This window comes from Elephantulus edwardii, unplaced genomic scaffold (genome assembly GCF_000299155.1).
Source record: "Elephantulus edwardii isolate Elephantulus edwardi_28Jun2011 unplaced genomic scaffold, EleEdw1.0 scaffold00012, whole genome shotgun sequence".
Lineage (NCBI taxonomy): Eukaryota > Metazoa > Chordata > Mammalia > Macroscelidea > Macroscelididae > Elephantulus > Elephantulus edwardii.
In genome coordinates this window covers 9439232-9464261 of record NW_006399762.1, presented here as the reverse complement: position 1 = coordinate 9464261, position 25030 = coordinate 9439232, and the positions used below count along the sequence as shown (strand labels likewise).

The 25030-nt window shown below is 38.3% G+C and overlaps 1 protein-coding gene across 1 annotated transcript in view; it reads right to left on the bottom strand.

Moving 5' to 3' along the window:
- LOC102869916 (neurotrypsin-like) overlaps positions 1-25030 on the bottom strand; it is a 125157-nt gene that overhangs the window by 75682 nt on the left and 24445 nt on the right. Inside the window, exons 2-4 of the mRNA XM_006881136.1 lie at positions 19748-19886; positions 16752-16939; positions 14095-14245 (exon numbers count right to left, since the gene is read on the bottom strand). Of these exons, the coding sequence (XP_006881198.1) occupies positions 14095-14245; positions 16752-16939; positions 19748-19886 (478 nt within the window). The remainder of the gene's footprint in view (positions 1-14094; positions 14246-16751; positions 16940-19747; positions 19887-25030) is intronic.

Genomic DNA, 25030 nt, shown 5'->3' with positions numbered 1-25030 from the left:
CAGTTGGCCAAGTGGTTGATCTACTTAAGTTTTAAAATCCACAGACATGTTCTTCGTGGAGCCCAAAGTACCGTGGTGGCATCATACTACCTCACGTGTCCAGGACCCCCGGCTCAGTTACTTTGTCAATCCATCTCATCCAGGGCCTTCCTCTCTTATGCTGTCACTCTACCCTTCCAAGCATGCTATCCTTTTCCAAGGACTGGTCCTTTCTAGCAACATGCTCTGAGCTTACCTTGACTTCCTTGACCCATAGATGAATCCTCATGTGCTAAAGGCCAAGAGTTACCTCAGCTTACTGATTTGGAAACTGAGGTTCAGAAGTTAAATATTTTGCCTACAGTTGCAGTGTTACTTACTGAGGTGTTAGACTAAAAGTTGGTGGTTGTTAGCCATTATTCAGCCTCTTGTCTCTGGCTACCTTAACTGTAGTCACATGATCCTGCGGATCAGCATGGTCTTACAAATCAGCATCTGCTGTGGGACTGGGTTAAGAGGGACAATGCTTCCCACATTGAGCGGCAATGCTTTTGGCATCAAGACCCTGGTGGAGGAAAGACTGGTATTCCTGTGGAGAAACAGTGGCAAAGTGTGACCTGAAGCTTCCTGCATTTGTGCTGGCCACAGCTGGACTTTGCTGTTCTTGCCTTTGATACTGGAAGGAAAAGTTACTTGTTGAAATTGAAACCAGAGCCTGAACTGAGGAGTTGTGCTTTGGAGCTGTTGTAATATTATGCCATTCTCTGCCTCCTCGACTCTACAGCTTCCTTCCCTAATATTTGTCAGTACCATAACTATGACAGCAATGAATAAAAGAACCTCTTGCTGTCGGTGGGGCTCTAGAACACCATGGGTCTGGGCTAAGGGATCCTGCTCTGCTTTTTGCTATGGGGAGGTGAGGGGCTGTGTTATCTTACTCTCTTTGTCCTTAGAGAGATGCTCCCTGCTTAGAGTTCCCAGGTCCCATTTTCTCCTATTTAGACACTTACTATGTGATAATTTTTGTGTGGTAGCATTTCACCATCTTGCATAGTCTCACAGCGATTTCTGTTGATGGTTTGTTGCTGTTAGTTCCCATTGAGTACGTTTCTACCCATGGTGGTTCCACATATGTAGAGAACAGTGATTTAACACTGATTAAATCTTTGATTCTTTTTTTGCCTTTTTAAAAAAAAATTGTTATTTCAGTAAAAATTTACAGACTTTGGATTTCCATTCATTCATTATTGTACTTTTCCCCCTCCCAACCCTCCCCTAGTATACTACCCTCTTGTAAAAGTAAAACGAAAATTCTTTCATTGTTTTACAAACCCTCCCCCAGGTCCAGTCCACCATGCAGCCTTCGCTATAAGACACCTATCATGACAAAAACACCTAATCACATATCCCTTTTAAACAGTTTTCTCCCTCATCTGTTTCATGCAGTATACATTATTGAATCCATCTTTCTCAGTCTTCTCCCAACCCCGATGTCAGTCCTGTTTTACCACAGTGGCACAATGAAGTATTTGTCCTTTTGTGACTGAGATACTTCACTCAGCATAATGTCCTCCAGGCTCACCCATTTTGAATAATATTGCATGAGTTCCTTGTTTTTCAATGCAGCGTAATATTCCATTGTGTGAATATACCACAGCTTCTCTATCCATTCCTTTGTTGATGAGCACTTAGGTTGTTTCCAACTTTTTGCTATTGTGAATAAAGCTGCAATTAACATGGGTGTGCATACATCTTCTTGGATGTCAGTTATGGTCTCTTTGGGATATATTCCCAGTAGTGGAATTGCTGGGTCAAATCTTTGATCTTTTGAAGCAGATTACCAGGCCTATCTTCAGAGGCACCTCTGAATAAATCCCTTTACTGTTTAAAATAGGTGTTCTATACTGCCTTGAAAATCATGTATGTCCTCAAACAGTTATGGAACCCTGTGGCCCATAGTTCTACTATAATATATATGGGATTGCCAAGAGCTTGTAAGAACTGATTTTTGGTTTGGGTGTATTTTTCAATTGTTGTTGTTGTCATGTGCCATCTAGTTGCCTGTGACCCACAATGACCCTATGTACAGCAGTTCTAAAGTGTAATATATATATTACATATGTTACATACATATATATATTACACATATATTAAATTATTTCAAGACTCAACTTCTTATTATCGGTTTCACTATCAATTGGTCTAATACGTTTTCATTTAAATAAGGTCTCCTTCAATGATTCCATATACCAGATGGTTGTTAGAGTGGTTGTTAAGGCATCAAGTTGGAACTGACTCATACCTGACTCTCCCGTGGGTTTTCAGAGATAGTTAATTGCATGAGAGAAGACTGTTAATCCTTCCCCCATGGAGCAAGCTGGTGAATTAGAACTGTAAGGTAAAGTTCCTAAAATATAAAAATAAACTTGAAATGAAGAATAAAAGAGCAAAGAAACTGTTTCAGAATAAATTTGTAAAGAAATACATTTCTTCTGAACACTCAAGATGGTTCCATAGGATTATTTTCTAACAAAAATTTTAAGTATATAAATTGTTTTGCTCTTATGCAAAATATGATATAGTCACACAATAAGAAGTCCTGTTCTTAGCTATACTTTTACATTTTAAAAAACATTAAATTTTTTTATGTTAACCTCACAAAAAATAAATTTTAATTAAAATTTCTCCACCTAAAACTTCACTGAGTACATATGCATTCTCAAATTACCAAATTTTTTAAAAACTTCTGGATGCCTCCTTTCCAGCTCCTCAGCTTTCTCCAAGTTCTGAATTAATCAGATTTAAGTATCTTAAGGACAGTAATTCTTTTTATAGTTAGGAAGCCTGCCAGCTACCCAAATCTACAGACATTATTAAAAGATGAGGGTCAACAAAGACTCCATCTCACAATGAAATTTTAAGTGCACTCCACAAACAGTTGATGTAGTTCCCTAGGGAACAGAACGAAGAAAATAAGACACAGATGAAATGTGTTTACAAAGAGATCACAAATTGAGAGGAACAGCAACTGTGCTATCTGGTATCAACCATACACTATTTAAGAACTATTTCATCTGAAAGTACTTAGCCTTTAAGGGAGCAAAAGAAATTACAGAGGAAGAGAAGTTCCAGATCATCGCTATAATGTAAACTCATAAGAGAAAGGTACTAAAACCATGCCAGCTCAGAGCATCAATACACTTTTAATAAAACAAATGGCAAAGCCGGACTGTTAGATGCTGTGTAGGCTTGGAGAAGACCTTTGCTACCACAGATTATTAAAGATATTTTGCCCGTTAGTCACTTGAATTTTGTCATAAAAAATTGTAATACAGTAATGCTTGAGAAAAATGTAATATTTTATCTAACTTATGCATGTTGTTGTTATGTGCCTTCGAGTCATTTGCGACTCATAGCGACCCTATGTACAACAGCCCTAAACCCTGCTTTATCCTGTGCCAATAGCATTGCCTCTGACACACCCATTCCGATTACCCCAGTCACTGAATCAATCCACCTCATAGACGGTCGTCCCATCCTGCGCTGTCCCTCTACCTTACCAAGCATGATGTCCATCCCCAAGGACCTGTCTCTCCTTACAACGTGTCCAAAGTATGTCAGACGAAGCCCCAGAATACTTGCCTCCAAGGAGTAGCCTGATTTAACCCTCTCTAAGATGAATCTGTTTGTTTTCTTGGCAGTCCATGGTACATTCAATACTCTTCTCCAGCACCACAGCTCAAAGGCATCAATTCTCCTTCTATCTTCCCTAGTAATTGTCCAACTCTCTGATGCATAACAAGTGATTGCAAAGACCATGGCCTGTATCAGGCGCACCTTAGTCTCCAGAGACACCGTTGCTCTTGAGTACTTTAGAGAGGTCCCTAACAGCAGACTTTCCCATCGCAATACGTTTATTTCCTGGCTACTGGTGCCAAGAGTGTTGACCGTGGAGCTGAGCAAACTGAAGCTGTGAACAATCTCAATCCCTTCACCATCCAAGCTGTGAAAACAATCTCAATCTCTTCACCATCCATCCTGATGCTACCGATTGGTCCAGTGGTGAGAATTTTTGTCTTCTTGACATTGAGCCTCAGTCCATATTGAAGGCTGCAGTCTTTGACCCTCTGCAGTAAGTGCATGAGGCCCTCATCAGTTTCAGCGAGCAGGATTGTGTCATCTGCATAACGTAGATTGTTGATAGATCTTCCACCAATCCTAACGCCATGCTTCTCCTCATAGAGCCCAGCCTCTCGGATAATCTTCTCTGCATACAGGTTGAATATGTATGGAGATAGGACACATCCCTGGCATACACCCTTCCCAATTTTGAACCATGCAGTTGCCCTGCTCTGTTCTGATACTGCCTCTTGGTCCAAGTATAAGTTTTGTACTAGAATGATTAAATGTTCTAGGATTTCCATTCTTCTCAGAGTCAGCCACAGTTTGTTATGATCCACACAGTCAAATGCCTTTGCATAATCAATGAAACACAGATAGACATTCTTCTGGTATTCTCTGCTTTCAGCTAAGATCCATCTAACATCAGCTACAATATCCCTAGTACCACAACCCATTCGAAACCCAGCCTGGACTTCTGGCAGTTCTCTGCTGATGTACTGTTCAAGTCGTTTTTGGATAATCTTCAGTAGAATCTTGCTTGCATGTGAAATCAATGATATTGTTCTGTAGTTTCCACACTCAGTTGGGTCACCCTTCTTTGCATACATTTAATATTAATACAGTCTTGCTTGTGAGTTTCTAAAAATAGTCTTAGTGAACTACTGGTTAAAGTACTTGGCTGTTAACTGAAAGGCTGACTGTTCAAATACACCTTCAGTTACTTCTTGCAAGAAAGATGTCTTAGCTTCCATAAAGATTATAGTCATAGAAAACCCCATGTTGTTGTTGTCAGGTACCATTGAGTTGACTACAGCTCATGGCCACACTAGGAACAACATATCTGAACCTTGCCCTACCCTAACCCAACCTCACCAATTGTAATATACTACAGTTCATTGTTACAGTCACTGTATCAATCTTCCCTTTCTCTGACTCACCACCTTTCCCATCATGACACTTTATTGCCAAGACTGGCCCCTCCTGACCACACGCTCAAAGTATATCAGATGGAGTTTCACCATTCTTGCCTCTAAGGAGCATCCTGGTTGCGCTTTCTCCAAGACAAAGATATTTGTTCTTTTGGTAGTCCGTGGGATGGATATTCAGGACTCTTCTCTAACACCACAATTCAAAGGTTTTTATTCTTCTTCTAGCATCCTTATTTATTCTATAATTTTCAGATGCATAGGAAGCAACTGAAAAGACCATGGCTTGGATCAGGTGCACCCTAGTCTTTAAACTGACATCCATGTAATCCTGTTTCTAGAGCCAGAAGCTTCCCAAGTTTTCCTTCCAGAATAAGCATTAGGACTGTGCCACATCTCATCTTCAATCAGACTGGGAAACTCCCATCTCCTGGTCTGTCAAAGACACAACCTATAGCCAGGGAAACTAGCCTAGGCTCCTCTGAAGCCAGCAGCAACTCTGTCCCAAACTAGGTTGTTCACCTCTTGACACACCTTAGACCAGAAGAAGAGCTACCAGTGACCTGGCTCACATCTTGGATCTTTAGTCACCATGTAGAAGAGCAGAAACTTGGACCTGACTCGCTCCCTCACTCCAGCCTTCTACTGAGCTGGCAGATACACTGCATCAAGCCAGAGAGTTTGTTTCTATTTCACATAGTTTACATTTTTTTACGGTATGTATAAGCTTGCCTATTTTATGGTTTGTTCTTATGGGTACATAACTTATATGTTAGTTTGCTTTATATAGCTGCTGATTTCATAATTTGTTTACGTTTCCTTATTTTTAGTTTGCTCTTACAGATACTGGCCATGATCTGCCAAAAGAACAAACAAATATGTCTTTGAAAAAGTGTAGCCAGAGTGCTCTTTAGAGAAAAATGTGGCAAAGCTTTGTCTTTCCTACTCTGGACATATAACGAGGCAAGGCTATTCACTGAAAAGGGACATCCTGTTTGGAAAGACGTAAGTGATACGAAGGAAGGGAAGACCTCCAGTGAGATGTACTGACATGATGATTTCAAAAATGGGCTCTAGTGTGTCAGAGATGATGAGCACGGAACAGGGAAGGGCCGGGTTCAGGTCAGCTGTTCACAGGGTCTCTACTTGATAGCACCTAACAACAACTTAAAGGTACAGTACTCATCTGTCACTGTGCTGCACTGGGGTAACTTACTAGTTGCTGTGATACTGGAAGCTATATCACCAGTATGTAACATATCAGCAGGTTCACCCATGGTAGACAGGTTTCAGTGGAACTTCCAGACTAAGACAAACTAATAAAAGGATTATCATCTACATCTGGAAAAAAATAGGCTTTCAGAAACTCTTGGAATAACACTAGGAGATTCTCAGAAATTCTATGGACAACTCTCATTAGTTTTACAGAATGAGTTTGTTGTGTTTTTTTGTTGTTTGTTTGGGGTTGTTGTTTGGGTTTTTTTTTGTACGAGAGGATTTATAAAGTTTTATACATTCCTTCTTGTTATAGACATTGTTTGTCAACAGACCTTTACTCTCACAGAAGAGCTCTACATTATGACATGAATTGGTAAAAATAAATTTTATAATTGCAAGTGCAACTAATACTCAGAGTGTTTCAATAAAGTTTTCCATGTACTCTTCTGGGAAATATTAATGCTTCAGTTTTAGTATTCTCTGTGGGAGATCCAAGTTCAATTTTTGGACAATGCACCTTATGTTTAACTAGCACCTATCTGTCAGAAAAGAATGTGTGATGGCCATACACTGATTTTGGTAGACAGAATTTCGACATTCATAACAATATATGCTAGAAATACATTCATCTATCTAGTAGCATCAACAAGGGACAAAGGCATATAAATAATCTAAACTTAATTAAATGGGCGGAATGAGTTGCTGCTGGTCCTTGGACCTCAGAACTATAACAAAACTCTTATCATGAGACAACAAGGCTAGGTCCTAACATCTTCGAAAAAGACAATGTTCTACATCCTACTTTCTTGTCATTTATTGCCATCAAGTAGAGCATGACTCACAGCAACCCTATGAACAACATCCTTTTTATAACTATCGTCGTTTCTCAAAGTTCATAAAGTTTCCAGAGGCATGTTGTTTAGGAAGCAGATGCCACTCTTGCTTCCAAACTTCAGTGGGTAGCAAATGGGCTCATTGAAACTTGTGAACAGTCATCTAAGATATAGCTATCAGTCTCTCAGTGTCTGGGAAAAAGAGTCAAGGGGTAGGAATGGAAGATACATACAAACAATCAGTCCAAAAGACCAACAGACTGTGTGAATCTCCATGACTCTGAGATTAGAAGAACTTGATGGTTGTTGTTACTACTGTTAACTGCTTTAAAGGGATCACAGGAGGAAGTCCTACAGAAAGTGGTAAAAAAAGTGTGGAGCAAATCTCAAAAATATAAAAATGGCCACATTTATTTGTCTGACAGAGATTGGTGGAATATTTTTTAATATGTCCTTACCAAATATTTTTTCCAATACGTAGATATTCAATGCTGAAGATTTTCCAAAAACAAGTGGAATAGTACATCGACAGAAAATAGCCAGATGTACAGGCTAGGTTTAGAAGAGGCTGTGGCAATAGACATTATTGCTAATGTCAGATGGATCTTGGCAGAAAGCAGAGAGTATCAGAGGAATGTCTCTCTGTGTTTCATTGACTATGTGTGGATCACAAAAAATTTTGGCTGACCTTGAGGAGAATGGAAATCTCAGAACACTTGATTGTGCTTATGTGAAACCTATACTTGGACCAGGAAGTAGTCCTCAGAACAGAGTAAGAAAACACTGCACGGTTCAAAATCGGAAAAGGAGTGTGTCAGGGATGTGTCATATCTCCATACCATTTCAATCTATGTGCCGAAGAGATCATTAGGGAAGCTGGGCTTTATGAAATGGAACTTGGCATCAGAATTGAAGGAAGATTCATCAACAACCTACATTGCAGATGACACACCCTTGCTTACTGAAACGGAGGAGGACCTGAAACGGTTGTTGCAGATGATTAAGGACTGTAGAATTCGTTATTTATTGAAGCTCAACAGCAAGAAGACAAAGATTCTTACAACTGGACCAACTAGCAGCATCATGATAGATGGAGAAGAGATTGAGGTTGTTAACAATTTCAACTTGTTCCGCTTCACAATCAACACTTTTGGTATCAGCAGTCAGGAAATCAAGACAAACTGCATTGGGAAAGTCTGCTGTCAGGGACCTCTCCAGAGTATTGAAAAGCAATGATGTCAGTCTAGAGACTAAGGTGCACCTGATCCAGGCTATGGTCTTCACAATTACTTGCTATGTATCAGAGACTTAGACAATGACTAAGGATGCTAGAAGAAGAATTTGTGTCTTTGCACTGTAGTGCTGGAAGAGTGCCAAGAAAACAAGTCTGTCTGGAAGAGGATGAAACCAAGTTTCTCCATGGAGGCTAGGATTTTGAAGTTCTGTCTCACACACTTTGGGCAAATGGCCAGGAGAAACTGATCCTTGGAAAAGTGGAGGGACAGCACAGGAGAGGAAGATACCTTATGAGATGGATTGACAGAGTAACTGGGGTAATAAGAGTAGGTGTGTCGGAGTCAGTGAGACTGGCTGAGAATAGGGCAGACTTAGAGCTGTTGTACGTAGAGTTACTATGAGTCGTAGGCAAGTTGATGGCACATAACAACAACAATAACAAATTTTTAACAGAGTCAAAGTTTAGAAATCATATTGTATTTTCACTCAATTATACATAGCATTTTATAACATTAATAAAAACTGATTAATATAATTGCATTAATCTAATAATCTAATCAAATCCTTACTAAATATTGCTTTTCTCTTCACCTATCTATGTATTCATATTATTCCCTTCTCTATCATTTATCATGTCTGTGAACCTTCCAAAATCAGTTTGATCTTTGTGTAAACTTTATTTGGCTTTTTATAACAGTGACTTTATACAATAATTGTCCCATCGTAATGTGTTCTAGATTCATCCATGTCATGAAGAATTTCACAAACTCTTAATAATGTTTTAGTGATGCAGAATACAGTATTGTGTAAAATTAAGGCATTTCTCTAGCCATTTGTCCATTGATGAACAGTTTAGCTGTTTCCAATTTTGTCACAATAAACAAGGGTGTTTATGGCACAATAAACATGGGTATGCATATATCAGTTTGTATCACAGTTCATATTTCTTTAGGATAATAGTAGTAGTTCTTATTTCTTTAAGATGCCTAATAGTGAGATTGCTGGATCAAATGGCACTTATATTCTCAATTCCCCATAGGAGTTACACCATTTTATATTTCCATTAATCGTTCATAAGAATTCCAATCTCTCCATACCCTTGCCAGCATTTTTTGTTTGATGCCTTATTGAACAGTGCTATTTTTGCTGTTATATTTGTTATTTTGATTTGCATCACTTGAATAGCTTATGATGTCAAACATTTCTTAATGTGTTTGTTGACCAACTATGTTCCCTAGTGAAGTATCTATTCACGTCTTCTGCTCATTTTGTTTATCTTTTCTCATTCAAGTCTGCTGTCTACTGACTAAACTTTCAACTAAACAGTAGAGAGGTCAATATGGTACACAATAACACCAGGCAGGTACTCTAAAAACAATCAACTATGAAAAATCAGAAAGAAAGCCCAGGGATATAGCTCTGAATGCACTAAGGAGTGGACAAGAGGGATTAAAAAAAAAAGAAAAAAGAAAGAAATATTTTTGTTTTCTGTTCTGTAAATTTTCACTCAAATAATATAAAAAAAAAAAAGGATTGAAGGGAGCTCTGGTGGCCTACTGGCAAGAAGCTGCACTGCAATACCAGAGTTATGTGGTTCAAATACACCAGATCCTTTGCTGGAGAAGGAGGGGCAATTTCCTCCTGTACCAGTCAGATCTAATTGATGGTACACACACAAAATAATAAAATTAAATTTAATTTTTTTTAAAAAAAGGATTGTGTGTTGTCTTGGTTTAAGATGGACTAGGGAGAAAGGTCTGGTTATCTATTTGCAAAATCCAGTCACTAAGAACATTATGAATCACAGCAGTGAGATCAATTTTCCATCATAGACTCTGTTCAGGCAGCATTTCCTTCCATTTGGATGGATTCACAATGAGTCTGTATCTAATTCAAAGGCAGCAAAAACCCAATAACCATGTGCATTTTTTTCCTAAGCCACAAAAAGATGATTTTCACAAATAGAAAAAAAATCCTTATAGCTTCAGCTTAGAGAAATCCACATTGCAAGTGACATTTGTACAGCTAATTCTTAAAAGGAAATAGTCTGTAATATACTATTACTCTATCCTCACATACTCTGGGCAGGTTCTCAGGAGGGACTAGTCCATGGAACAAGGCATGATACTGGGAAAGGTGGAGTGTCAAAGAAAGAAGAAAACACTCAACATGTTGGGTGTTCACAGTGACTGTAACAATGGGCTTGAGTATATCAGAAATCATGAGGATAGTGCCTATCATCTGCATCCTCTGAGTAACATCTTTGCTTTTAGCAAGAAATCTTTCACAGATTTTTCCAAAAGCAATCCATCTTTAATTTCTTGACAGGAACTATGATGGGCAAATCATTCAAGAAGCCACAGATAGGAAGAAGAATGTAGCATCAGGACTAGAGGAAGAATTTTCAACAACCTGCGTCATGCAGATAACAAAAACCTTATTTACTGAAAGTGGAGAACACTTGAAACATTTGCTGCAAAATCTCAAAGACTACGGCCTTCAATATGGATTACAGCTCAATATCAAGAAAACAAAAATCCTTACTACTGGAAAATGGGCAAAATCATGATAGATGTAGAAATGAACAAAGTAGTCAATGATTTTACCTTATTTGAATCCTCAATCAACACCCATGGAAACAAAAGAAATCAAAAGTCATGTTATATTGGGAAAATATGCATCAAGGACCTCTCCTAAGTTCTAAAGAGTAACAGTGTCATTATAAAGACTAAGATGAACCTGATCTAAACCATGATCTTTTCAATTGCTTCTTTTATATCTGAAAGTTGAAAAATTAATACATAACAAATTAATACAACAAAGGTAAAAAATGAATACACAAATCTGGACAAAGAATAAGGATGACAGAAGAAGACTTCATACCTTTCAATTGTAGTAATGGAGAACCATATTGAATATCCTACAAATTGTCAAAAGAATAAACAATTCTGTCTTGAAGGAAGTTACTGAGTCAATCTATCTTACCCAGGGTCTTCTCTTGCCCTGTCCCTCCACCCTTCAAGAATGATGTCTTTCTTAAAGGACTGGTCCCTCCTAGCAACAAGCTCAAAATATGTGAGACCAAGCTTCAGAATCCTTGCCTCCAAGAAGCAGCTTGGTTTCACTCTTTCCAGGACAGACTTGTGTGTTCTCTTAGCAGTGACATCAATTCTTCTATCATCCTTAGACACTGTCCAGCTCTCTGTTACATAGCAAATAATTATAAAGACCTTGGCTTAGAGCAGGTGCACTTTAGTCTCTAGACTGACTTCGCTGCTCTTCAGTATTCTAGAGAAGTCTGTGACAGCAGCTTTTCCCAATGCAATTCATCTTTTAATTTTCTGGCTGTTGGTACCAAGAGTGTTGATTGTGGAGCCAAGCAAACTAAAGCTGTTAACAATCTCAATCTCTTCTCCATCTGTCATAATGCTGCTAATTGGCCCAGTGGTGAAAATGTTTGTTTTCTTGATGTTGAGCTTCATAGTCTCAAGTATTCAGTAAAACTATAGATATTAAATCCTATATTGATTAGGAAATGTGTTTGTGATAAGAAAATTCTGACTAAAAGAAGTTCTGTAAATTTTCTGAAGTCCATAATTATGATCCTAACATAGGTCATTCTGAGTATAGAGTCTATGGCATAATTCTTAGGCTATGCTAATTTCAACCACTGTACCTGGAAACTAGCAATTCTGGTCTTGAAATTGATATTCTATCAGAATATCTTTAATGATGATAGAAAGAGAATTAATGCTTTTGAGCTGTGGTGCTGGAGAAGAGTACTGAATATAACATGGACTGCTAGGAAAACAGTTTCATCCTAAAAAGGGTGAAAGCAGGCTGCTCCTTGGAATCAAGGATTCTGGAGCTTCATCTGACATATTTTGGGCATTTTGCAAGAAGAGATCAGTCCTTAGAGAGGGAAATCATGTTTGGGAGGGTGAGGAAACAGCACAAGAGAGGAAGACCCTCAATGAATTGGATTGACTCAGAGACTGGGGTAATGGGGATAGGTTTGTCAGAGACAATGAGGCTGGCACCGGATAGAGCAGGGTTTATGGCTGTTGTACATAGATAAGGTCACTATGAGATGCCAGTGATTCAATGACACATAACAACAACACAATCTCAAAAATGTAATAATTAATTATACCATGATCAAAAACAACTGGTCATATTGCTGAAGAAAATTTGTCATGCCAGTAAATTTAGCACATAGTCTCATTGACATGGGCTCTGCCATGCTTGTTGTCCCATAGTTGAACCGTGACTTGATTCCCAGGGTCAGTTAAAGAGAGGAAATGTAACTGTCCAGTGGGAAAATCAAGATGACACTACCTTGACTTAGTCCTCACTATGCGTGGAAAAAAACAGAGGTAGTTGTGTGACTCTTAAAGATGAGAACTCATCACCAGTGATGATTTCTAGCAAAAATGTTTACTTTGTTCTAATCAAGGCTTCATCCCTAACCTTCAATTTCAGGAATGACAAGGATCAGAGGAATAAACAAAATGACATGTGGAGGAAATGAGACAAATCCAGGTGGGACACTTCCCAGAATAATTGGCCTAGTTTCATCAACAAGCCAGTCTAGTGAGGGTGAGTGGGGACGGCTGCTCTGGATTAGATGATTTCAGAGACATGACATCCATATGAACTGCGTTGTCCTGTACTAAATTCTGCTTCAGACAAACCAGATGCAAGGCCACTGTGGAAGCAACCACGGAAGGCTGAATATGACTGGTATTCAGATTTCAGTGTGAAGGTCAATCTATTAGTGTGATCATGATAACTGGATTAGACAATGTTTTTACCTTTAAAAAGAAATGTAAACTGATATATTTAGAGGCAGCATGCTAAAATGTTTGATTTTTTAAAAATAGGTCAATACAAATATAAAAGGGGTTTGAAAAGGTGGAGAGTCAAGTGGAAAAAAATATAGTATATAAACTTCAAGGTTAAATCATGCTCCTGTGTCAAAAACTATGCTTAGTTGGACAATAAAAGCTTTATTCTCAAGAGGTCCTACCACCGTCCTTCAAAATGCAAAATAAAATATCTTTCAAATATTAACTTTTAATAAAACAGCTTAATATAATTTAGACATTTTTTAGGTTTATACCAAATATTCAGAATTACTAAAAGATCTGAAATTATAGCATAATAGTCCAGAATAATCCCAACTGAGGCAATAGGGAGCATTAATTGTCACACTGCTATCTTTATTGAAGAGAACTCTAGACTTGGTTGTATTTTTTTTCCTGTTTTACAAAGGGTTGCTATGATTTGGAATTGTTTGGAAAGTACCTACCCAACAACATCTTTATTGAGTATGTTTCATTTCTATACTGTACATGAGAATGAAGGCCTTTGTACATGAAAGACATCCTTTGTTCTAAGCACATATCTAACAAATAAGGAAGCAGAGTTCAAAAGTTTAGACATCTGGCAGGAGCAGAGTTAGACTTCAGTTATTACCTAACTCTGTTTTATTATATGACTAGTTAAAATTGCGGTTGACACATGTGAGTGATGTAAAAGCTACCAATGAAATGAAGTAAAAGGTTGTGAGTTTTATCTAAGTTTAGAAACAAGTACAATGTGCAAGGCACACATAAATTCTCTACATGGAGTCTACAACCTAGTCTAAAGATCAAAAGGTGACGTTTTCTATTTGCTCAAGGAAATATGCAATTTAAACAAACACCACCTACCTTTGGGTATGAAAAGAATAGATTCAAGAAACGTAACAAAGCAAAACAAAAGCAAAAAATGCAAACCTCAGGCCTAGCTGCCTGCAGATGACTTCGGCATCTGCATCATCCCATTGGTCATCACACACAGTTCCCCACTGACCGGCATGATAGACTTCCACTCGGCCCTCATACATACTGCTTCCTCCAATAAGGCGTAGGGTCGGGACGGTGGGTCCTGAGGAATGTGAAATTAAAACCATGTTAGATCTATGTACTTAAATAAAGCAGTGTCACAAAGTGAAATATGTCTTTCAAAAATGCATGCTTTGATGACTCAGTGATAAGGAGTTGTGCTGCCAACAAAAAGGAACATGGTTCGAATCCACCAGCTGCTCCATAGGAGAAAGATGGGCAATCTCCTTCTGTGCAATCTACTACCTCTGAAAACCCACTGGAAACTATGAGTTGGCTCCAACTTGATGGTACGGAACAACAACAATAACAGCAAATTATGTTGAATGCTAGAAGTCAGTCACAAAAAGACCAGTATTATAAAAAGACAAGAGAAGGTGTACACATAGTTAGAGACAATCTTGAAAGGCTAACTGGGATGAGAAGAGAAGGGGAGAGAGGTCAAAATGAATAAATAGGTAAGTTAAATGAAAGGAAAAGCAATACACAATAAGGGGTTGACTAAGCCTTGTAATTAACTGATTAAATTAATCAATGGCAATTTAGTGTTACAAAATGCCTACATATAAAAAAAATTAAAAAAAAATGCCTACATATGGTTGTATGAAAAACTAATATTATTTGTAAACCTCTATTTAAATAAAAAAATTAGAAGTATTTAAATCAGAAACAAAAAATACTGCAGAATATTTTAAAAGCAATGTGCTGTAAACTCTAGTTCTTATACATGTGAATATAATTTTTCCTGTAGATAGGGTTTCTTTGTTGTAATAAAATGTGAAAAGAAATCAAATAATGCTGAGAATATGATAGGGTGTGGTCTTGGATTAAAAAAAAATATGATCCGCAGAAAACGTGTTAGCCATTGTGAAAGTCAATTTATCTCTAGTTACATTCCCATGAACATATATGTTGAGCTTTTTTATCAAAACCAAGGTATTCAAGGGGCTAAGGGTTTGGCTACTAAGCAAAAGGTAAGCAGTTTGAACCCACCAACCATACTGTGGCTGTAAGATGTGGCCCTGTACTTCTTTGGCTTTAGATGTTCTGTAGAACAGTACTGCTTTGTCCTATCGGTGGTCATGAGTTAAACTGTGACTTGACAACAATAGATCTAGGTTTTGGTACTGAAATCATACCCTAGCATGTGCTTGGCAGAAACCCTCCTGCAAGGTGGCAATCCATTTCTAGGGAATGTGTTCCAGTGAATACAGTTCCAATGACAACACTGAAATCTAAGTCATTTTCCAATCTACAAAGAAAAAGTTATTTTATACATGTGACATATTTTATGTTTGGTTTCATTTCCACTGAAATTCCATTATGCTCTTTCATTACCAAAGGATGTGTTTCTTATACAGCATTTAATACTAAACCCAAACGTATTTCTTAGACAACATATTAAAGAAGAATGTTCCTTACTCATATGCTGTATAAATAAGCCATTATGTGTTTCCTGTGTTGTTGTTGTTGTTATGTGCCATCAGGTCGCTTGCGACTCATAGCGACCCTATGTACAACAGCCCTAAACCGTGCTCTATCCTGTGCCAATCTCATTGCCCCCGACACACCCATCCCGATTACCCCAGTCACTGAATCAATCCACCTCATAGAGGGTCTTCCCCTCCTGCGCTGTCCCTCCACTCTGCCCAGCATGATGTCCCTCTCCAAGGACCTGTCTCTCCTTGCAACATGTCCAAAGTATGTTAGACGGAGCCTCAGAATCCTTGCCTCCAAGGAGCAGCCGTGTTTCCTGTACAGCATATAATATTATGGCTGTCCATTTTGACTCACTGCAACCCTCTATCAGGTCTCTAAGGCTGTAAATCTTTACAGATGAATGGACTGTTGGGTTCAAACCACTGACTTTTTGGTTAACAGCAAAATATTTGATGTACAACTGTAATAAATACACGGGGGTGGGGAGGAGGAAAGGGAGGAGGGAAGAGAGAGAGAGCGTGAGCTACAGAGCGAGCACTCTGTTAGCCTACTGGTAAGAAGCTACACTGCAATCTCAAAGGCATGCAATTCAAAGGCTGGGCAATCTACTCCCATGAGATTTACTGCCTGTGAAAACCTGCTGGAGGGCCACCAGTGGGTCGATTCCCACTTAATGGCACACAACACCAACATTTATTTCATGACCCAGAGGGTAAGGAGTTGACATATTAACACAAAAGCATTTGGTTCAAATCCACCAGTTCCTCCAAGGCGAAATATGGGAAATTCCCCTCCTGCCTCTGAAAGCCCACTGGAGGGTAGGCTACTTGTTGGTTCCAAGTACATATCCACAGCATGTGTATAGTAAGCAAGCATATAAAATAGAAGACATTAAAATTGTAAATTATATTAAAATAAAATGAGACATTAAGTTGTCAGGTATACTCTACAAAGACTGTTTAATTCAATGTAGTGGATGATGATTGAGATTTATTTACGTCTGTGCTTAAACTCTCCCAGGAAATTATTGAGTAAGACACTCTTATCATCTGGAAACATGCTTGAAACATAATGTAAGTAAAACTAGAGAATAAATATTTTCTTTTTACCATGGGAAAAGCTACACGTGACAGCAGCTGCCATCTTCTGAGGACATGCCCCACCCTGCCAGATAGCTTTTTCACAAAGCAGTATGTTTTCTTCATCTCCTCGGCAACGGACTTCACTCCAATGAATGGGAATAAGGCCCAGCGTAGAGAACGTAGAGAACGGTGTTTGTTTTGCTACTCCTTTTCTTCTGCAAGTAAAATGGCCGATGTTAGATGTAACCAAAGTAGGCAAAAATTTTGTTAAAGCATTTAAAGTTTAAAAAATGGAACACGCCAGCTAAGATAAACATAGGAGGGACAAATCCTTCTCATAATGTATTATGCAAATTTTAAGGAATCAAAAATGCTACATCAAAACTTTGGTGGAATATTTATGACAATTTGACTGATGTTTTTACCATCTTGAATAATTGTTGGTGCAGATCTGCCTTTTCTATCATGGCTGACTTTCGAAGAAAATGAGCCCAAATATGGACAGAAAACTGAAATCTAGAAGACTTGGATTCTGGTCTGAACTCAGCTATAAATCATTGTTTGGAAATCTGTCTTCTAACAGGTAAATTGCGAAATCTGATCATTGAGGATTTTGACTCTTATATTCTAAGTTGCATTTTCAAAGGACTATGACTGTTACATTTGAACAAGTCAATTTCAAGAGAACCGTCTACTTAAAATTTTAAAACTTTATCATTTCAGCACACAAACCTTTGCTAGGATGATTTTGAAGCCAATTAGTAAAACAATAACTTGCAGATGAGTTCTACTCAGTCCCATTCAATCCTCATTTTTGCCAAAAGTAGTCTCAGATGTGTACAAACTGATCTGAAATTTAAAAACTTAAACACATACTATTTCTGGAGTGGTCTCCATTCTACATTCCTCTCTTCAACCACACAGTATGTCTATAAGATGAAAATGTATCAACAGCAACAAAACTGAGCTGCTCTGTTGTTATTGTGCAATTGTCTGAGAAAAAATGGACTAAGATAATCAGATGGTCTTATCTGGAGTTTATATTTGCTGAAAGATAGTTGGCATTCTTTTGATAATAAGCTAATAGCCACACTATAGTTCAAATCTCTCTTAATCTTTGCTTTCTTTATGTGTGAAGCTTACAGGATTTTTATAATTTTCTATTTGTCTGGTGTAAAAACCACAAATGTAGATGTTCATATAAGGGAAAATTAGCCTACAAATTTGCTATATCTACTAGTCCTTGAAGGAAAAAGTATCAAATCAATATCAATTTTCATTGTGATCTGCCCATCAGGCAACAGCTGTTTGCAAGGTTAAATATTCGTTGATAAAATCAGTAATTAGCATTTCTAAAAAAAGTCAATGAAATTACTAATTCTTCAAGCCAGATTTACATATTTATTTTAAAAAATCTCTAACAACTTTAATTTCATTATTTCGTTTCTTAGTTCCATTTGTTTCCTTAGTAGCTAAAAAAGATTTGATGTTTTGAATGAAACCTAGACCTTCAAGGTATTCTAGAACACCTTTACTTGATTTGACGGTACACACACACAAAATAATAAAATTTTAAAAAAAGACAGAACACCTTTACTAATCACAGATTCCTTCATTTTCACAGGGACAAAGAAGGTACTGGCAAATTAAAGGGTTTGTTTTGTTTTGTTTTCCTGTGTTTTGTTTTATTCCTTTGATGTTTATAACCAGAGATCTTTACAAAGATAACTTGATATTAAGAATGAAATAAAAAAGACTGAAAAATAAAGTTTTATAATCTATAAATACTTTGGGTTAATAAACAGGTCGTGGTACTGTCTCATGAAATCTAGTCAAAACAGTAACAACTTCCGTTTTCTGGCCCCTCTACAAAACCCCAAGTAAGATGTAGAAGCAACAACAACAAAGTGAAGATTTCTGCTCGTGATGAAGCCCATGACACAGGCAGGACAGAGGCAGAAAGACACAGGGATTATTGGAAAGATGTTCAACAGTCATCAGGTATCAGAGATAGACAACTCAAAACCCTATAAAAAAACTCATGTCACTCCTATTAGGGCAACCAAAAATTTGAGGATTGGTTGTTTGTTTGGGGATGGTGAGGTGTTTTGGTTTTTGTCCTTATTTTTCTTCCCTCCAAAAAATTTTAAAAACCAAAAACCAATGAACATTTTAAAACATTCTGCTGAATAATGTCAATAACAGATAAAAAAAATTATGATCTCTAGGACAGGAAGTGTATAGAGACTAGGGCTGACAGAGCAGGGGGAAAGAGGAATCATTGTTGAAAGATTTACTTAGTTTTTTCGTGATAGAGAATCTGGCAATGAATACTGACGGCAGTATCATAATAGGATAGGCTCCGTCTCACATACTTTGGGCAGGTGAGCAGGAGAGACCAATCCTTGGAGGAGGACATCATGTTTGAGAGGGTGGAGGGACAGTGTAGGATAAGATGGATTGACTCAGTGACTAGAGAGATGGGATTAGGTCTGTCAGAGAAAATGAGATTGGCTCAGGATAGGGCAGGTTTCAGAGTTAATGTCCATAGGGTCGCTATAAGCCTCAGGAGACTAGATGGCACATAACAACAACAACAGTAGTACTGACTTATAGACATGAAAACTGTTGAACTGACCAATCCTATGTTAAATATATTTTTAGAACAATGATTTTTTTTTTTTTCAAAAGCCAATGAAAACAAACTAGGCCATACAGGATGAAACTTTGTCATTTATAAACCCAAATTATTTGTTTCCTAATCCTAAGTGAGCAATTATTTTGTTAAAACGAACCAAAAGATGCAATTAACTTTTGTCCACTTAGCATTTACTCACTTCTTAGTTCTATGGAGGTAAGCATATATGAAGTATATTGGTGTAGTAGAAGGTTCATTCTTTCTACTTGGCCTTTTCTTTATCACTCTTTCACAGAGTGAGTTAAAGTTTCCATAGCAATCATAGGTGTCCAGCATAATTCTCAGATGTGAACTCACTGACTCGATGAGGGATAGGTAAACTCACCCAAGCTGCAGCTGGTGACAAATAACTGATGCATCTGAATCATCCCAGTGGCTGCCACAAACTGTTCCCCAAGCACCATTCGCAAACACTTCCACTGTGCCTTCAAACTCATTTTTGCCACCACGAAGTCGTACTGACCCTAAAGTGAAAAAGAATCCCAAATCCCTTAATATCAAATAATCCATTGAATATATTAATAGAGCTCATTTTCAGTGAACATTATTTTTACATGTTAACAGGGTAACGAGGTCCAATCAGAATATTTCAGTCTGTTTGTTCACAGCACATGCTTCATTCTTTAATTTTTTTCCAAGTTTTTTGGGAATTAACATCCCAAAATCATTGTGGATTATAAAAGTTGAAGTAATTTAAAAAAATCCTATAAACAAAAACTTCTTGTTGTGGAGTTAAATCCAACTCAAATTGATACTATAAGGCAGAATAGACTTGCACATAGGGTTTTGAATGGGTCCTAGCAGCATAATATTTAATGTGTTGGACAGCTTGAATCTACCAGCTGTTCCAAAGGAACTAGTTAGTCAACTCTCTTAGAGATTTAGAGCCTCAGAAACCAGATGGAAAGTTGTCACAAGTCAACTTAATGTCTGTAGTTTGAGTTTAATCTTTATAGAAACAGACTACTAGATATTTCTACTATGAAGTAACTGGTAGATTTGAGCCACTGATCTTTCTGTTAGCAGCCCAGAGCTCTACCTTTGCACCACCAGTATTTCTCAATGTAACTATGTTTTGAGGTGTGTTTTTTTATCACTCTAGTCCAGTTGAAATTTTAAAATGATGAAAATGAAAGAGTATGAAAAGTATCTAATGTCACACACTAAATATTAGATTATATCACATAGGACTTTTTTATCTTTTATGTATTATGCTACTTTTTCCCATGAGTCAATGGAAGCCTATGTGCAAAAATGCAATACTCTATAAAACAACTTTAGAGTGGTACAACAATCCTTGGAGCATTTCTTACAAACTGTGTGTACAAAAGCGTGGGTTACATTGGCAAATGGCGTGCAAATTCTTTGGACTATTCTGGAAATCCTACATCTGAAAATAAAACTGAAGAAATGTAGAAAGTGTTTGATGGCAAAATTCACAGCTACCTGTCTTTGAATTTTAAAAAAATAAATCTATGTTCTGAATAGGTCCTTGAAGTTCTCTATTATTAATGAATCATAACTGTGACTAGATGATGTGCAGTTTTATTAAGCTGTGTTTTGCAGGCATGATCTATGTGCAACCCTTATGGTTAGGATTCTCCTAACATGTTATAGTCATTGGATAGTAAAATTTATTTTTTTATTTTAAGAATAAATTTGTTCTGTAGATTCATTCAATAAACCTTAAATTAAAGCCTGCGAAAAAACAACAACGACAATTTTAACTTACTGTATCACAGCTTCCTTCTATTTGGTTTGCTCATCCGCCAGTGAAGAGTAAAGGGCATTTCCCTTTTTAACCTCAAACAGCAGTCAAGAAAATTGCAAGGATTATGCTCATAATTTCACAAAAAGCTAAGATTATCATTTTGTAAACACTGCTAAGGTTAGTCTTATGAAAACTGTTACTAGGTAAAATGGTTTAGTGCATGTAAAAGTATCAAGGACCATGTGGGGATGGCCTTATCTTACCTTTACCAACTCCACAAAGGAAAACTGTTCCTATCAACAGCATCAACAACATAAAATCAATCCCCATGAGCTAAGACATGTTCCCCATGTTTTCACATTGCTTTGACTTATCTCAGCACCAGTCTTACTGCTTTACAGGGACCAACTGCAAAAATCCACTGCAATAGTCATAGAACACACAGAACTATATGAGACAAGTCAAAAGGTTTTAAACAGGTTAGAAACAAAATATAATCAGTCAGGACATCTGCACACATATCCTCCCAGGCCCTCAGCCTTGAGCATTGCAGCTTTATGCCAGTGCTACAAAGCTCTTCGTCCTGTTCTTCTCTACTCCTCAATCCTTGAAGGAACGTGACCAAAAGTTTTGGTTTCCTCGGGGCAGAGTGGTGGGGGATGTAGCTGTCCCAAGGTCAGCTCCATCTCATGTCACCCATGACTGCCCTTGCTTTAAGTCTAGCTGGCACAAGAATCTCTGGCCCTAAGGGTACACACTGTGTAACTGCTTCTACTTTGCTGGTAGTGAGATTCTCAAATTCTGCTGCTGGATCTGCTCAAATTAATGGTGAGACTAGCCAATCCCCTTGTGGATAGGTTAACACACATGCTGATCATAATTTCCATCCATCCACATGACAAAGTCAGTCAATGGCTAGGGAAGTCATTTTGAACAACAAACCCTTGACACCACAGTATAGCTAAATGTCCCTTGAAATTTCCTCCCCCTAACCATGGCCCTGTCACTGAGTTGCCTGTTAACATTTAACTACCATTTAAGACCCCTTTTCTTCCCCTAGTCTTTAAAATGTCATTGAGTCCACTAAAATTCATGGCAACCTTATGAACAACAATGAACATACATTCTTCAGAAAAGCCAAAATTTAAATTCAAAGTCCTACAGGAAAGATAACATTCTATAAGTCTTATCTCTAAAGCTTAGATTGAAGTCCTACATTCTTCTTCTGTTAGGGACGAGTTTGATATGCAGAACAGTATCTGAGGAATATTAACTAGGACACTTAAGCAGAGATAAAAAACTTAAAAATTCCACAAAATTCTGCTAAAAGTCACCTATAATAGTATTTTTATTACAGAAAGAAATTAATTCCTTTAAAATGTCCAGAGCAAGAAGCTTCACTGCAATCCCAGAGGAACATGGTTCAAACCCACCAGATGTTCTGCAGGAGAAGGAGGGACAATCTCTTCCAGTACCAGTCAGATCCGATTTGACGGTACATGCATGCACGCGCGTGCGCGCGCGCGCGCACACACACACACACACACACACACACACACACACACTTAAAAAAATATGTCCAGAGCAGTTTGCATATTTCAGTTAGAACTTCGCAAAAATGTTTTCACTACTCATTGCCATCTAGTCAGAAGTGACTAATAAAAACTCCTCCATTGCATTTCCAAGTTGTTTCTCAAGCTGAAAGAACTGAAAAGGAAATTCAAGCCTCAAGCTGAAACACTAAGAGATGCTATGGGCAAACTCTTGAATGATCCAATTAGTATCAAAATAGGATGGAGAGAATTCACAGAATCATTATACTAAAAAGAATTTGTTGACATATGAACAACAGGCTACAGTAATGAAGGATGAAGTTAAGGCAGAACTGAAGGCACTGGCAAAAGATAAGGCCCAGAAGGACAGAATACCAGTTGACATGTTTCGACTGATGATGTCAGTTTGAAGACTACAGTACATCTGGTTCGGGCCACTGTCTTTCAATCACCTGCTATGCATCAGACAGCCAGACAATAAGTAAAGATTACAGACAAAGACTTGATGTCTGAGTTGTGGTGCTGGAGGGGTGTAATGAATACCCATGGACTGCCAAAACAATGAGCAAATACATCTTGGAGAAAATGCAGCGGGGGTGTTCCCTGGAGGCAAAGATGACAAAGCTGCATCTCTCTTATTTTAGACACACAGCTGGGTGAAGCTATTCCTTGGAAAGAGTCCTCATGCTTGGAAAGATGAAGGGTCAGTGAAGGAGAGGAAGATCCCTAATGCGACAGTTTGACAAAGTGACTTCAGCAATGGGCTCTAGTGTGTCAGAGATGATAAGAATGGCAGAGGACAGGGCACAGTTCAGGTCTGTTGTCCACAGTGTCACTATTAGTCATACTGGACTCAATAGTATTTAACAGCAGCAAATCACACAGGGAGAGATTGTTCAATTTTATCCCTCAAGGCTGCTGTGAGTTACCCATGCAACTCTCTATAGACTGTGTCACAAAAATCTATTCATTTGATTCACACTGGCCTAGTCATCCACCATAATTATTTTCCATGACACTAGTGTTTAAAAAATTTTATCATTTAAGGAAAATCAGGCCTATTTCTTCTATAAACACAAATTCTAAATACAAACAAAAGGCAAAATAAATGGGGATAGTTGTACTGCCAACTCCTGATTACCCAGTAGAGGAACATCAGGATATTCAATGGTTCACACATTTGATTGTAGTTATTAGTTACCATCCAGCCAATTCTGAGTCATAGTGGCAGCACCTGATACAAGTTTAACTAATCACAGTGTTTTCAAAGCTATAACCTTTTGGAGGCAGATTACCAGGCCCATCTCTGTTTTCAAAGATCCCCTCAGTTGAGTTTCAGTCACCACTTTTCCCGCCAGTAATTAAGTACATGTAATTGTGCTCATGTGATACCTATACTCAGACCAGGAAGCAGTTCTCAGAACTAACAATGGAAACACTGCACGGTTCCAAATCTGGAATGAAGTAATTCAGGGATGTGTCCTGTCTCCATATCTTTTCAATCTATATGTTGTTGTTGTTGTTATGTGCGGTCGAGTCACTTGCAACTCATAGCAACCCTATGTACAAGAGCCCTAAACCCTGCTCTATCCTGTGCCAATTGCACTGAATCTGACACACCCACACCTATTACCCCAGTCACTGGATCATTCCGCCTCAGAGAGGGTCTTCCCCTCTTGTGCCATCCCTCCACCCCAAGCATGATGTCCCTCTCCAAGGACCTGTCCCTCCTTACAACATGTCCAAAGTACATCAGACGAAGCCCCAGAATTCTTGCCTCCAAGGAGCAGCTTGGTTGAACCCTCTCTAGGGTGAATCTGTTTGTTTTCTTGGCAGTCTACGGTACACTCAGTACTCTTCTCCAGCACCACAGCTCAAAGGCATCAATTCTCCTTCTATCCTCCCTAGTCATTCATTGTTCAACTCTCTGATGCATAACAAGTAATTGCAAAGACCATAGCCTGTATCAGGTGCACCTTAGTCTCCAGAGTGACACCACTGCTCTTCTGTACCCTGGAGAGGTCCCTAACAGCAGACTTTCCCATCACAATACTTTTTTTATTTCCTGGCTACTGGTGCCAAGAGTGTTGACCATGGAGCCAAGCAGACTAAAGCTCTTAAAAATCTCAATCTCTTCACCTTCCATCCTGATGCTGCCAATTGGTCCAGTGGTGAGAATCTTTGTCTTCTTGAAATTGAGCCTCAAGCCATACTGAAAGCTGCAGTCCTTGACCCTCTGCAGTAAGTGCATGAGGTCCTTCTCAGTTTCAGCGAGCAAGGTTGTGCTACCTGCATAACGCAGGCTGTTGATAGATCTTCCACCAGTCCTAACGCCATGCTTCTT